General features: G+C 38.8%; 2 protein-coding genes across 4 annotated transcripts in view; both read left to right on the top strand.

The window, feature by feature from the left end:
- The first annotated feature begins 2171 nt into the window (after window positions 1-2171).
- On the top strand, window positions 2172-3996 carry LOC113686255 (ectonucleotide pyrophosphatase/phosphodiesterase family member 5). The gene has a single exon (XM_027203854.2). It carries the CDS (start codon window positions 2302-2304, stop codon window positions 3748-3750), a length of 1449 nt encoding a protein of 482 aa, XP_027059655.2. The 5' UTR covers window positions 2172-2301; the 3' UTR covers window positions 3751-3996.
- A 5244-nt stretch (window positions 3997-9240) lies between these two features.
- The window catches only part of LOC149043303 (uncharacterized), a 12604-nt gene continuing 5359 nt past the window's right edge, over window positions 9241-16485 (top strand). The window contains exons 1-3 of one of the 3 annotated variants that reach the window (XM_089211902.1): window positions 9245-9524; window positions 12000-12072; window positions 14960-15678. In XM_089211902.1, the coding sequence (XP_089068028.1) occupies window positions 14979-15678 (700 nt within the window). In that variant the 5' untranslated portion in view covers window positions 9245-9524; window positions 12000-12072; window positions 14960-14978. Of the gene's footprint in view, window positions 9525-11958; window positions 12073-14959; window positions 15679-16485 lie in introns of those variants that run through there. The other 2 variants (XM_089211903.1, XM_089211901.1) reach the window with 2 other exon arrangements.

The raw sequence follows: 16485 nt of genomic DNA, 5'->3' as shown, positions 1-16485 counted from the left end.
GCTCGGGAGTTACTACATCACGGGCGACGATTGGGGGATGAAGAAGAGACCGAAATACGAGTGGTCAGCGGGTAAACAAATTTAATAACTCATAGAGACATATCAGTTATAGTTGCGGAAAACAATAGTCTTCTAAAGCCGAAATGTCAACAGTATACTTCGCTAAATAAAATGTTAAGCAATTTTTCAAAAGTGTTGATGGCACATATATCTTTTACTGCTGTAATAAACAATGGAGGTATCGAAAAAGGCATCGGTGGCATCTGAAAAGACACCAAGAAGAATTATATTTACGTTTTGTAACTTGCTGCGTGACGAAAAAAGAAAATCAAAACCGTGGTCCCCAAATGAATTCTCCCACCTTGCCCCAAAAAATTTTCAAATTTTCCGCAACTTCACCAGTTCCTATTCGTAGGTCCGGCCAAGCCTATATGGTCATTGGCTCCCGTATAGCCACTAACTATGGCTTATAAATACAGTTATTTAGTGTTAAACTGTAAAACTCCCCGAAGAAGTCTACGACAGTTAAACGAAACGCGTTGGAGAATAATGAAATTTTACAACTACCGTTCGCAGAGTGCTGCTAACCAGTTTAGTTTTAAAGATTTTTTTTAAAAAATGTGGTGCGATAGCTGTGGTCAGTTTTTCCATGCAGGTTGTCTGGATGTACCTTTCGCAGAGACGTAGGGGGGGCAGAGACACCAACACAACATTTCACCTGCCGTTCCCTTCGAAAGTTTTCATCCCGAGTTCATTTGTTAAATAAAAAAGAAAAAAAACACTTCGAACGGAAAACAGAATTATTTTAACGCCTGGGCCTTTTGAAAAAAGGTCTCCTAAACGAGTGGCCCTCATTATAAATATTTAAGCATGGTAAATACATTAGCCTTAACTTGGCTGTTTCTAGAAGCTCAGTGTTTTCCTACATGCCTTTTTCACGTGAAACGAGGCGATTGAATATATATAATAAACACTAAAAGAACTACAGCAGATGGAAATTTAAAATTTCTTATCTAAAGGCTGTGGATACAAACTTATTAATGACTCTAAAAATATAAAAATCTAGAACGAAATTTTTTTAGAGTTGCTTAGCTTTTCCTTTTTCCGGAATCGAAAGTCGAGATTGCAAAATTCAAGTGAAAAGCAAACCGACTGTGATTAATGCCTTAAACAAGTCAAGATACTGATTTTCGTCAAACAACAAGTTACATATCGTAAATATCATTCTTCTTGATGCCTTTCCCGGTGTCACCGATGCCTTTCCCGATGCCTCTGTTGGTTAATATAGCAGTAAAAATATTGTTCCAGTCAAAGCGTTTGGAAAATTGCTTAACTTTTGAATTACCGAAGTATAACCTGGTAACATTTTGGCTTTACAACACGATTGTTTTTTGCAAGTTAAAAAAGGTAAATATAATTTTTCTTAGTGCCTTTCCGAATGCAACCGATGCCTTTCCTGATACCTGCATTGTCTAATATAGCAGTAAAAGATATATGTGCCATCAACACTTTTGAAAAATTGTTTCACATTTTATTGAGCGAAGTATACTGTTCACATTTCGGCTTTACAACACTATTGCTTTCTCCAGCTACAACTGATATGTCTCTATATGAAGTATTAAATTTGTTTTCCCGCTGACCACTTGTACTTCGGTCATTTCTTCCTGCCCCGCTCGTCGCCCGTGATGCAGTAACTCCCCGTGGGCTCAGTTATTGCGCAATAGAGGTAAAACTGGAATCCTACAATAGGGCCTTTATGCAGAATACTAAGAAGTCACATAACAATTACATAATCACGATCACTAAGGTTACGAGTACAATAAACACACTAAAACAGCCTTCTAAGGACATGAAGCTACTTGACAGAAATGCAAATATTTTGAGAATACATCAATCAAGTTTAATTAAGCCTCCTCCTGAATATTCAATCGCATCAGTGTAAAATGGCACAGTAAAAGACTTTTATTGAAGAAGGACCTATTTTTCCTTTATCCCCTTCATTTTACATGCCAGTCTTGCACACAGCAATCAGAAAATCCCGAAGGATCTTTTGTCAAAATATCATCCTGTCCGATTCGTACCGTTGTTTTGTCTTGTTACTTTCTTTGTCTCTGTTTGATGGACAATGTAGTTATGCATTCAGTCAATTATTCAAAGGACATACCAGAAAAGCCAGCCCCTTAGGGATTGGCTTAGTTCTCTAATGCATGCTGTGTTTGACAAGCATTTATTTTTTTCTATTGATCAAGTGATGTTCACATGTTCACAGAACAGTCACGGAAATAACCGCATCAGTGCGATATGACTCGGCAAAAGGTTGTTATTGAAGGAGGACTTATTTCTTATCTTGCTCTCCTAATTTTACAAACCAGTCTTGCTCAAAGCAAGGGAAAAGATTCCGAAACATTAATCGTTGTGTCAATGGACGGCTTGAGATGGCAATACATTAACGAAGGATTCGCAAACACACCTAATCTTGATTCAATCGCTCGAGAAGGGGTCACATCAAAGTTCATCAAAACTGTTGTACCGAGCAAGACATGGCCAAACCATCACAGTTTCCTCACTGGGTTATATCCTGAAAGCCATGGCATTGTATCAAATAAATTTTTTGATCCAGTTTACCAAGAAAACTTTGTCTTAGATTATGATTGTAGTAATTACGACCCAAAATTTTACAATGCGTCTGAGCCAATTTGGTTGACTCTGCAGAAAAATGGCGGTCGAAGCGGGGTTTATTTCTGGCCGGGATTCGGAGGTTACCCAGAAAAGCCGACATTCTACGAGAAGCCCGCAATCTGCCCCGTCAATTGCAGTGAGATCAACCCAAAAGACTTGCCAAACATGAGAAACAGCAGAAGTAGCTGGCCACCTTACATTCATTGCATGGTAAACCACAGTGAGCCTGTTGCAAACAGAATTGATAAGATCATGAGGTGGCTAAGGACCGACCTGCCACCCAGGCTAGTTCTCTTGTATTCAGAAGATCCAGACAGTACTGGACATGGATTCAGTATAGAAAGTGACCAATATAGAGCCGCTATGGAGAGAGTAGACCGTGATACAGTAGGATACCTGATCAACAGTCTCAAGAATGCAAACATGTACGACAAAGTCAACATCATGTTCGTTAGTGACCACAGTATGACTGATACGTCGTCTAAAAGGCAGATTTTCCTCGAGGACTACATCAACCTTGACGACTTTCAGCTCGTTGAAGGAGGAGCCGTTGGCCACATCTGGGCTGAAGGTAAACAAGTTGACGACATTTACAGAAATCTTACAAGTGCTAATAATGCTCACATGAGGGTATACAAAAAGGAAGACATCCCAGAAGAATACCACTGGAAGCACAACCTCAGGATCCCGCCGATTTTCGTCGACCCCGACGTTGGATGGGTCATAAAGACTGAGCGTTCAAAGGCACGTCAAGGGAATTGGACAGTGGGAGATCATGGCTGGCCTTCAACGAGGTCCAAATGTTACTCTGTGTTCTTTGCCCGTGGTCCTGCCTTCCGGAAGGGGATTGAAGTGTCATCCTTCAATACCGTGGACCTGTACCCTCTGATGTGTAATTTATTGGGAATTGAGGCTAAACCAAATAACGGCTCTTTTGAGAATATTAGATTGATATTGAAAGAATATGCTTCAAAACCAACTGCCAAGGGTGTCTGTTATCTATGTCATTCATTAGCTCCTCTTTTCCTTACTGTATCGAGCGTGATGTTTTGCATATTAATGACGGACTGAACTTAATACCGTTAAGCTATGTACTTTTAAAATTTCTGTACCAGCGTAATCAGTAGAAAGCATGATTCGCTTGCAGCGGAAGTAATGGAGCCTTTGGTTAACATGGTACCAGAAACTATAAGCGATTTATACATCGTCTACCGCGCAAATAGTAAATATTATATTTCTCGTGCAGCAAAATTATTTGTGATTTACAACAACAATGTAACGAAACGTTAACTCATTAAAATAAATGTAACTTTGTAAGCGGTATATATTTTAATTCTGGACAACAAAAGTCCTGTGACTGTCAAGAATGAAGAATGAGACCTTTGAACCAGTTTAGTTACATGGACGTCTAGACCTTAATGCTGACGACCTCTTCCGTTTTCCAATCGCGCTCACGCTGAACCGATTGTTATAGACGTGTCAGTACCGCATTTTAAAAGATCCTAAAGCAAAATGTAAATGATAAGGCTGCTTATCAAAGAACATATAAACCAATGGGCGGTAATTTAGCCCCGAAGCCGAGCAGTGAACTCTCCGTTTCATTTATGAGGGTGGCGTGATATATATCTGTCTGTTTCTGCCTCCTCCTCCTCCCCCCCCCCCTCCAAGAAACCTGAAATAAAAAGAAACAGAGAAACCTGAGGGGGGGGGGGACTAGCAGTTCACGGATAAAAATATGCAATTGAAACTAGCGGAACAAAAAATGAAAAGGAAATACGTTACTATGGTATGCAAAATTATGAGCCACTTGAAACATATTTGCTCGCGCGCGATTGACCTAAAAGCATTACATGGCCACATATTCTCCAGCTAAAACTAGGGGATATCCAAGGATATCGCCTGTTTAAAATTTAATTCAAGAAGAGAGTGCGTTCTTTGGTTATCACAGACAAAAGGAAACGTATTTGTTTGTTAATTAAGTCGTGCTAGAGAACACTCCAAAGAAATCTTCCCACGCAGCAAACAATAAGCTGTTCGCAAACATTTTTTCCCACGTGTTGCAAAATATTTGAAGGATAATAAACAAAATAGCATCTGTTTTGCGCGAAAATATACACGTATATTTTTCCTTGGATTTCATATGTTTCTTGAAGCCCACAGTTTTACCCGAGCTTCGCTCTCGAAAAAATGTTTGTATCTTGGAACAAATAATGTCCGCGGACAAATATCCGTGCATATTATTGTGCCAAATAGAGGCTTTTATCTATTGATCCCAATTTATACAAACTAGGCATGTTCAATCACGTCTAGTTTCTCATCTGGGTCGCAAAATGTTATACGAGAAATACAGGAGTTGGCGGTACGAGATCACAAAGTAATCGCGCACAAAAACGCCAACTCTCTTTATTACTTTACATATCATGGAAGTTACGTGACGATATCATTTGATAGAATCATTTCAAATATTTTTCTATACTATAGGAGACTGGCGCTATATGATCTCACATAATTTTCCGTCGTTAGACATTCTCAGAAAACTGAGAAGTCAATTAAGAATTTCAGGGGATTTCCCAGGGAAATGAGTCATCAGATCGCTATCATGTTTTCCTAGGTCCTGTGAGAGTCTCGTAAGATAGTTTGTAATTTTTACAAATATATATTTAAAGCTAATTAACCGTAAAGTTTGTCAGTAAAGTTAAATTTGTCACTGATGTTTACTTTCGGATTTTATGATGTCCAAAAGCATAAGATGTTATACTATCTTCATGAATGTATCGCTTATCATCAAAGCAGCTGAGTGACACTTTATTGAGTTCATAGCTTCCGATTTGACGATTGTAGCTTCTGATAGTTTTCATTCTTATGATGCATTTGTTTGTTATTTAATAATACGTTTTTGTAGTCTTTATGTTTGATTCTTTCTTTATGACCGTTGTTTTATTCCTTTAGCTGTTCTTTCATTTTTTCATTATCTTTTCTATATAAGGAGTACATTTTGATCTTACACCAACTAATTCAATTATTGGTAGATAAGAAGCCTCGTCGCTGAATTTTCCAATCCCCTTATAATTCGTTTGATCAAAATATAGAGAATTGTCTGGATAGTCTCCCATATCAAATTTGTCTCTATCATTCCAAAGGTCTCTATACACGTCTTCGGTTTCGATTTCATATGTTAGACTGTCTGTGTCGGTGAAAATAATCTTGCTATGTTGTTATACTTTTTTAAATATAATTTTAATGGAAATCATACATAAATGTCTTAGAAAGATCGAGAATACACATCTCTACAAATGCCGGCGTTTCTAGAGTGATTGATTCTTTGATCTTATGAACAGCTACTAGATTCTCATTAAAAATTTTTGATGACACATAAGTTGGCTTCGAGCTATATTTTGATAATGTTTTTTATCAGTTACATTTTTTAGATATACTGTTTTGAGAATGTTCTCCATAGTTTTGCCAAGTACACTGTTACTAAAAAGCTTGAAGAAGTCTTTTTTAAACGAATTTCTTACATTGGTTCTCTTGTTTGAATCTCTACCTGATGATAGCCCTGCTAATTTCAAGCTCCGAGAAGTACCCCACGGCGAGGTCCTGCGCGTGCTGAAATTGTAGAGATCTGATACGTCTACTAGCCCCGACGGTATCCCTGCCAAATTCGTTAAAATGGTGGCTGAATCCATTGCTGATCCCCTCACAACTGTTATCGACAACTGCATCAGGAAGTACTATTTTCCTAAGGCGTGGAAAAATGCGAGAATCAGTCCAAATGCTAAAGTCGATCAACCGAAGTATGAGGAACACTTTCGTCCCATTTGAATTCTCCCCACACTATCAAAAGTCTTTGAGAAACCTTTCGCGCTTCAGATGACCACCTTTGTGAATCTGAATCAGTACTCCGCGAGACAATTTCTAGCTTTCGTAAGGGACACTCGCCCAATACAGTGCTAGTGGGTATGCGCGACGATTTGCTAAGAGCGATGAAAAAAGGTGAGGTTATTCTCATGGTGCTGGCGGATTTCTCTAAAGCGTTCGACACAGTCAACTACAAGATTCTTATAACTAAGTAATCAGTGCTTGGTTTCTCGAAGCCGTTTCTACGCTGGTTGAATAGCTACTTTAGTGACCGGTCACATTTCGTACAGATCGATGATAGTACATCTGACGTACGGTTTGGTGTGCCACAAGGGTCGATCCTCGGCCCAATGTTATTTAAAGTCTACGTTTCCGATCTGCAAGATCATCTCCCTTTCTCGATTGGTTCATTTCAATACGCTGACGATACTACAATATACTCCAGCTGTCCGGCTCCTGAGCTACAAAGATGTGCGCAAGAACTAAACTCCTCACGAAACACTGTGAGTTCCTGGTCTAATAACCCCCATCTAGCACTTAACTTGAAAAAGACAAAGACGATTTTGCTGTCCACCAGGCAGATGTCACGTGTATGTATAAATAGTTTAGATAGGAATCGACCGACTATTACAATCTCAGATAGCACATTAGAATATGTAAATGTAAGTAAGCTTCTTGGTGTTCATATCCACCAGCATCTTATTTGGGATGAGCACGTGCCAGCAACGTGTAAGAGCTGTTACGGAACAATACAAATAATAAGAAAACTTAAGAACTTTGCCGGTTATAGACTCAGAAAGCACTTAGTGGAGTCACTGGTGCTGTCAAAACTTGACTATTGTGACACTGTCTATTAACCTTTTCCGGAATTTCAACTAAAACGTTTACAACGTGTCCAACCTGTAGCTGCTAGTGTTGTCCTGATTAGGTATGTAAATGACATTAATGATGAATTTAGATATATGAAAATTCACATATTTGCACTGCGGTGGAGAGATGAAATTAGAAGATCCTCGCAGCCAAGAACACTACTGAAACTAGTAGTTGTAAATAGGACCTGAAAAAAAATTCAGGCCCGTACGGGATTTGAACCCATGACCTCTGCGATACTGGTGCAGCGCTCTACCAATTGAGCTAACAAGCCAACTGGGAGCTGGTCAATGAATTGGGTACAAATACACATCCAAGTGAATGAAGAATTTAGATATATGAAAATTCACATATTTGCACTGCGGTGGAGAGATGAAATTAGAAGATCCTCGCAGCTAAGAACACTACTGAAACTAGTAGTTGTAAATAGGACCTGAAAAAAAAAAAATTCAGGCCCGTACGGGATTTGAACCCATGACCTCTGCGATACCGGTGCAGCGCTCTACCAATTGAGCTAACAAGCCAACTGGGAGCTGGTCAATGAATTGGGTACAAATACACATCCAAGTGAATGAAGAATTTAGATATATGAAAATTCACATATTTGCACTGCGGTGGAGAGATTTGGCTTGTTAGCTCAATTGGTAGAGCGATGCACCGGTATCGCAGAGGTCATGGGTTCAAATCCCGTACGGGCCTGAATTTTTTTCAGGTCCTATTTACAACTACTAGTTTCAGTAGTGTTCTTAGCTGCGAGGACATTAATGATATTGTTACGGTAGGGTGGTTACCAACAACACAGCGAAGAGATTTCCATGTTCTCAAACTTGGTTACCAGGCTTTGCACTCCACCAGCTGGCTGTCTTACGTACCTCTAGATAGATTTAAACATCTGTGATCTTTGCGGTCAGGAGCAGCAACAAGATTAATTATAGCAATGGAGAGGGGCACCTTTCAAGACTCTACTGCCAAGTTGTTTAATGCCCTTCCGGTAAATATTAGAAACTGTAGCGATTTCAAAGTTTACTGCAGGAGAGTCAATACCTATCTATCAAATAACATTTGTAAATAGTTTGTGAATTGCATATAGGGTTGTATTACTATTACCAATATCCTTTTATGATCCGATATTATTGCTTTTTTTACTATAGATTTTCATGTAAATTTTATGTATTTGAAATTTTCAAATACATCAGCAAGTAGAAGAATGTCTGACTTCAGATATAAATCATGATAATTTTCCATTGCTTTGAGACTAAATGTGTTCCAAACATTTTGTGCATGTCTATACTGATCATTAGATATGTGTTCGCAATTTGCCTGTTAATCATGGCTAGAGCTCTTAAATTGGAAACTGTCCAGAAACACAAGATGCATCCCTAACATGAAAGCCATGTATTTTTCAATGTTATTTTGTATTACATTTATTTACATCTCTTTTTATTCACTTTTTTCGTTTCTTATGTATGCTTTTTAGCAATTTACTAATCTCTTGCATAATGAAGTGACTGTCATATCCTCTTAAATTATGGAAGATAATAGGTATCTTATTCTGATAATTTCGTCATCGATATGAGTCATCATAGATATGTGTCCTCTAGTTGACAAATGGAATAAACAATATTCACAAAAATTTATCTTCGAATAATTGTTTTGATATCCTCCCCATTTAGTTTTTGAATTCCGCTCCAATATTTCTTATGATATGCTAATGTTCTTTCTGGTTTGGATATTGGTATATCTTTATATCATCCTCAACATTACGGAATCGCGCCCATTGAAAAGCGTCGCCCGAGAAAAGTGGGGTACCCATGATGCTTTGCGGGCGCAATTACCTAGGAATGAGGTTGCAAACGCTCACCGCCAACTTCGGTCGCTTTAGATCTGAATTGACAAATTCCCAAACGGGAGTTGTAAAATTTCGCTTTGCGTCCGTTTAGAGACAATGGAGATACAATTGGAGCAATTAGCATTGTTTCAAAGTGACGAAATGCTCTTTTCGTCGGTAAAGAGCGAGGGCCGCGTTTGCATATCAAAAGAGCGTGAAGTGTTCATCTGTAAGCTTATACTAACCACGCGATCGCGAGCAATCCTGTCCACGTTGGAGCTCTATCAAGGTGAGTGAATGTTTTTGATTTTAAGTTTTTTCGACCATAAATGTTTACTACGAACATAAACGAAATTGCTTTCCTCGAAGAGAGATCGCTAAATGTGATCGCACCATCGGATTGTGTCATTTTAACCTAATGTAAATAAACATTCGGACTGCCGATGGTTTGTAGTTTTGCTTTTGGTTTTCCATACATTATTCTGTTAGTTTAGTTGAGGTTGCTCATTGGCTTGTTTTGGTCACGTGTGCAAACGAAGTGTTACTATGGTAAAGCTGAGTTGGAAGTGAGCGTGCACCTACGTGGAGCGGGAATCTACAACGTATACTTAAGCTTTTCGAAAAGTAATTAGACTACCGACGTGTTATCTGAAACTGACGGCAATAACGGGCCAAAAAGCAAGGTAAAATTCCGCACTGCCCCACACTACATTATACGTTCAGTTCTTGGATAGAGTGACAAAAACAATACTTTGCCATTGGGAAAACAGATTTGTTTTACGATAGTATGGGGCAGTACGGGAATTTTACTAAAAGGAATATTTCTGTGATGTTTTGCTTTCTTGGCGAAATTGATGGTCGAACCTCGCAAATCTGCCGCAGTTGAGTCTTAACACAAATTGAAAACCCGGCATTTGAAAGGTAATTTAATTTTACATCTAACCGATTTTTAAACAATATAACCTAATCAAGATAACGCCACTAATTACGTCTATTCTTCTTCGATGAAAAGCGCTACGTTTCGGTTGTCTGCACAAGAAACAATACTTTCGAACACTGCGTACACGGGGGATTACATGATTGACAGTCGGATTGACAGGCCTGCGTGAAGTTACGCATGCTCTCTTTCTCTTTTCTAGCTTATTTGCATTTTCCCGTGCGACGTTTTTCAATGGGCGCGATTCTGTAATGATATTCCAACCATTATTCTATAACATTCCATATTTTTACTTTAAATCCAAAAACACACCCACAAACTTCACTGACAAACTTTAGGGATAAACTTCAGTGACAAACTTTGCTAGTAATCTTTCTTCGAAAATCAGCCTTTAATATATATTTGCAAAGATCACATAATCTCACGAGACTTTCACACGACTAAAGAACAATAGCAATCTGATGACTCATTTCCTCGGGAAAGCTCCTGTGGAATTACATCATTGACTAACCTGTTTCCTGAGAATGTCACGCAATGGAAAAATGGTGTGAGATTATAGTACTAGTCTCCAATAGTATAGAAAGATATATAAAACCATTCCCTCAAATGATTTCGTTAAATAATTTCCATAATATGGAAAGTAGCATAGAGAGTTGGCGTTTTTGTGCGCGATCTCTTTTTGATCTCTTACCGCCAACTCCGGTCCTAGATGGTTTATAGGTAACTTTCGCAATCATCACTTCCCTTCGCTTGGCTTGATTTCTGTAAGCTCTAAGGTCATTCAAAAGTACCGGATATAACTTCTCGTTCGAGAAACTTGTTTGTCACACACAAATTAGCACGGCGGCAGACAAACTCGATTAAAAAATCTACTAAACGCAACCAGGAAGTTAAAAATAGAATCAGTCAAAAGGGTAAACATCTTTTCAATATACTTAATCTTTCAGTAACAAATAAAACCCAGGCCTATTTTTTAGCTAAAAACTGAGTTTTGAAAAGATTCTGTGTTGTCCACGCGCGTAAAACGTCTGGGTATACACGCTTCCTGTATGTAACAACAGGGAATAAACGAAAAAGGTAGCAAGAAATCCACAATCAAAAATACTGCAGTGTCACGGCTGTAACACATCAATGCTTCTAGTAAATGCTGCTTAAAGGTAGATGTTAACGGTAGTTAGCATAATTCTCTTGTAACGAAAGTATCTAGCATTGTTCAGGACGATGTTAATGACTATTGCTGACCCTTCCATCGCTCACTAAAGGTGTTTAACTCCTCTCCTTTTTTCGAATCGTGCCCACTCTAACCTTTTTGTCATGGAGATATGATTATCTCAAACTAACCCTTTGCACTCTGTCAACAATATCAATATTCTCCATACTGTTTTACGTACATTTCATATGGTTCTCACAAGGAAAGTTTGATAACAATCAAGAGCTTCTTTACTCAGAGATTATTTCTTTTATTCTCGTGATCAGATATTTTGATTCGGGGTGACATTGTTGGAGAATTACATTCGGTGGTAGTCACTCTTTGGGTAAAGGGGCAAATAGATACTAAAGCAGAAAAGTGAACTGTTAGGCTGTTTATCTGCCTTGAACCCTGAGAAACTGAATGCTGGTGTCTTTATGACATCGAAAGAAGCGCGGTAATTGAGCCGCGAAAAGCGCTGAACATTTAGCTTAATTTGTGAGGGAGATAACGACACAGTAGCGTGACATACACCCAGCTCTCTGTTGTCTGTTGACGTTGCTTTCCACGCCTACATGCTGTTTTGACAGGCCCTTTTGCTTTCCCTTGTTGGTCAATTATTTTCCATTTTTTTATAGCTACTTGTGAAACGATTCCTGTCATAGCATCATTTGCTTCTGATTTAACTGGTTGACGTGAAGTGAACAGTTCGTAAGTATAACGCCTTTCAATATCTCTTAGCTTTTCTTCCTACATTCTAAGTGTCTTGGTGAGTAACACTTTTCCCTACCCCTCATCAGCCGGAACAGTTTCAGTTTCGAATGTTGCATTCGACCGTATTTGGCTGATTTACGTGTTTGAACGGGGTTAATAAGCAGGGACACAAGCGATTCAGTCGTGGAAGCTCTTCGTGGTAGCTTCCAATCTCTTTTCATGTCTTTTATTTTTTACTCTCGCTATAACTTGGCTTTAAACAAATGCTTCCACTGGTCAGATAAAGAACGCTTGTAAACGCTTGGCTCGAAGAAGGAAACGAAAACTGCTTGAACAAATGTAAAATGTTTGGTCAACCAACCGTGATCGATACAGGACGAAGCAATCCATCTGCGCTGCTAACAAAAGCAATCGCAAATATTTGAATGGAATATGATGCTAGAGCTAAGATTTTATAACGAGAACCAAACTATGTACTCCGATTAGAGTTCCTCTTAATATGAACAGCGGAGGATTTAGAATTCTGGCCGTTATTTTCTCAGGAGACAGATGTTTGGAAAGTTGTGAAGTGAAAGCAAACTTGAGCCATAACAGCTGGAAGAGTCTATTTATATTAATGAACTCGCCAACGAATTATATCTGAACTATCGTTGTTCAATCGCGCTGAGTCTCTGTCTAAACTGTGGGTAAAAGGGACAAGTTTCTAAAGAAACTATGGTGCTGTGTCCTTTGGAGTATTGCTTTTAGATAATTAGTGATTGTGATTAATTTTACCAGCTGAGTTGATAAGGTGAATTGCTTACCGTGAAGAGATTCTAAAGCGGTTGTTTGAATAGGTAATCACATAATGTCGAGTACAAGTTGAGATAAATCAACACGAGTAAATTATTCAAAGGCGAACCAAATTGCACGAGCCTGTAGCCAAAGTGCAATTTGTAATCTAAAAAATTTACGATCCCAAACTGCACGAGGAAAATCATATGATTGTAAAAGCAAACTTGAGCCATAACAACTGAACTCGCCAACGAATAATATCTGTAATATCATCGTTCGATCGCACTAAGTCGCTCTGTCTAAACTCTGAGTAAAGGGGGCAAGTTTCTACGCCCACAAGGCGAGTTTGATTTGTACTCTGAAAAATTTACGATCCCAAACTGCACGAGAAAAATCATACGATTGCTAGTTAATAATTTTCAAGCGAAAACGCGACTGTTTTCTTCTCTGGTTGTTTTTACTTCGCGTCATAGCTCACTAGTTCTGCCGCTTGCCTTTGCCTTGAAGTCGGGCTTTTCCCTCATGAACCTCCTTCAAGCTCTTAAACTCTAGCTCTGTTACGAGTAATCGAGCGTTTTTGTTCTTTCCCTTTTAGGTATCGGTCGACAGCAGTAACCTTTAAGCGAAAGCTATCACGCACGTAAATCTTCCTCGTCTCTCGTATCGCGAATTGTCGAGTAAAAGTCCCAGAGAATTTTATTTGGGGTCTCTGGTTCATACTTTCATAGCCCGCGTTTTTCGAAGCCCAAGACTTCCAAACTTTAGACAACCGTTTGTCCTTTCTTGCACATTTTACGACAGATAGCATTCTCCCTAAAACATTGAATTATAGTCAAACTTACTACAAAACTGTAAACACCTGATATATTCCTGGAATGTTGCTTGTCTTGTAACAAATCACAAACGAGATCTTGAGACCACAGAAACCACAGACACAGAATGCAGTTCCTTATCAAATAAACCACGAGCTGCCCCGAAGCCGGTTCCAACGGACCCCGTATGGTTAAATGCTCCTAGAAACCTTAATATGTTTATTCTTTCCCTTTGGAGCAGGAAGGTCTATATAAAAAAAACCGCTTTTTATTGATCTGTCAGTTAAGTTTCAGTAAGATCTAACTAATTCGAGACTTCTTTTTCCAGGTTCCTCTTCGCTCTGTCAGTTTAGTTATTATCACTAATATAATACTCCTTCAGCTCTTCTGTAGAATTGAAAAAAGAATTCTGTCTGCAAATACGGCTCTGGGGTGACAGAGCAGACACGAACAAAAGAAACGTTTTTTACCCAGTGAGAAAAAATGGTGCACCTCTCTGCATCGAAAACCTGGGGCGATGATCGCTATTTTCTACCTAAAAAGCTTCCTGTTAAAGATTATGCAAGATCTAAGCGCTTGCTAATTATTTTCGTGTTATTCGTATTTCTTTATTTTGTTCTTTATTTTTTTTTCGTACCTCCTCGATAGTGTTTTTTGTTAAGTTTGTCAGCGGTTTTCTTCGTTAGTTACACCTCTTCGCACGTTTCTCATAACCTGCGTTATTTCGCAGCCCTCTTGTATTTAAAGCCAGATTCTTTTACGCATGATCACTTCTCAAGCCAGTTTAACCTACAGTCGCGCTTGGTGCAGTTCTCTGTTTCAGAAGTCGATTTTACAATTATATTTTTGGTGTTATCAATGTAATAAATATTTTTTTCCTTTCCGCCTTGTGTGTATTCATTTTTTGTTTGTAGTTTATCAAAATTTGTTAATTTAACTCTTATTGATGATTTTAGATTCAACCGATCACTGCTGTTGCTCTCGAAAATAAAAGTATCATAAAGTATCATAAAGAAAAACAACACTGACGTTAATAGAATCCAATATAAATCCAGGTGTTGCACCTGCCAGTCGCGAAGTGTTTAACGTGAAATTCGTTTTCAGTTAAGTTATTCCATACATGTTCTCACCAACCGAGCAAGGGATTCGCCTACTCGTATTTTTCAAAACGTCCTCTCACACATTCATACCGTTCAGCTCTGTTTATAAAAGAATTATTAAAGATTGGTATAAAGCTGAGTGAAAATATATGTTAATCGTGGGAATTAAAAATCTTATTTCTTATCTTTTTCTTTAAGAATTTAGATCTGCCACAACATGCCATTTGAAGACCTTATACAGGAAGTCAATGATAACATCGAGCAAGAGAAAAAGAAGCGAGCCAGACTGAGAGACCTGGACCTCATTGTGTTTGACAACTCACTTCGTGAGAGCACTGTGGGTCAGCTTAATGGGCACACACTAGAAAACAAGCGTAAGATTTACGATGAAGTCAGAAAGTGTGGATTCCAGTTCAAGATTGTGGCAGCCTATTCTCATATGCCACGCGTGGATGACTCCTTGGTCGCTGAGATCGTCCGTGAGTGTGAGGAAGGCAAAGAAGACCTGGGTAACCTATTTGCATTCAGTGAGTTTTTCGAGTCGGTCTCTCAAGGTATTCCTGACACCAAAACTATTCCAGTGGGTCTGAGAAAGATGCAAGAGCAGGGATTGATCAATCCTATCATAGAGATAGATTTGGCCATAAAAAGCATCAACTGGGAAAAGTTCACCGAGAAGGACATGTTCACACTGCTGACCGAAAGATTCAAATGGAGCCGAAAATATTTGTCTCCAGACGCCAAGATCATGGTAAATCTACGAGACTTTCCGGACGCCATGGTCTATGAAATGGAGCGGCTGCTCAGTCTCGTGGACTACATCGCGTCCATACCTGCAGCTGAACGTCCTTTTGGAATCATGTTTGAGGAGCCAACGGGCAAGTTTTTACCAGAGGAGGTTGGCGCCTGGACTGCTGGTAAGCTTGCTCGCTTAATAGTTGACACTCCTGTATGTGATATATTTCTTCTGGTCCCGACACTGATGACAAGAGATGATCATGTTGAAAAAACAGGTGGAGTCATATCAGAGACAAATATTAATCAATAAGTGATCACGGGGCTTGAAACAAACTATGCATCAAACAAAATTGTAATGTTAAAACAATGCAGTTAATACACTTCTCTACAGAATGTTTTCATCTAATCAGAATTTTGGTTGTCCGTGTTGTTGCTGTCATTATTGTTGTCTGTAGTTGTTGTTTCTGTCTTAATGTCTTTGGCAATGGTATTGCTGAATTATCCAAGAAGCATATCAGGTTTAAAGTAAGAACATGCTCTAAAGATTTTCCAGCCGTAAAAGTTAAGAGAGTGTCTCTGTAAGAGCGGTCCGGTCGATTTTGCTTGAGACACGGATTTCGCTCGTTTCTCGTGTGTTGTAAGACATTCATGTACCTATACTAAAACCACAATCAGTTTGATCGGATCTCTTTATTTTTCAGAGTTTTACGGAAATTAAATTTCACTCGAGCGAAGGCTTGTTGTGACACTTTTCAAGACTTTAATTTCATACAACTTTAGAGGACAATTTACAAAAAACTACCGAACTCAGCAAAAAACGAATACCACAGCCATGTATATTCACTCTACCTTATCTATCGAGGCGACTTTCGTAAACATCACGTGTCAATCAAGGAAACAGGAAGACTTGAATGACACCTTATCGGTTCGCCTAAATCAAACACGCCAAAACCGATCAAATTCAAGGTAAATTTTTGGAAAAGTGA

This window comes from Pocillopora damicornis, chromosome 7 (assembly GCF_964200805.1).
Source record: "Pocillopora damicornis chromosome 7, jaPocDami1.2, whole genome shotgun sequence".
NCBI classification, from domain to species: domain Eukaryota; kingdom Metazoa; phylum Cnidaria; class Anthozoa; order Scleractinia; family Pocilloporidae; genus Pocillopora; species Pocillopora damicornis.
The sequence above is the reverse complement of the archived record's forward strand: the minus strand, read 5'-3'. Positions and strand labels throughout refer to the sequence as shown.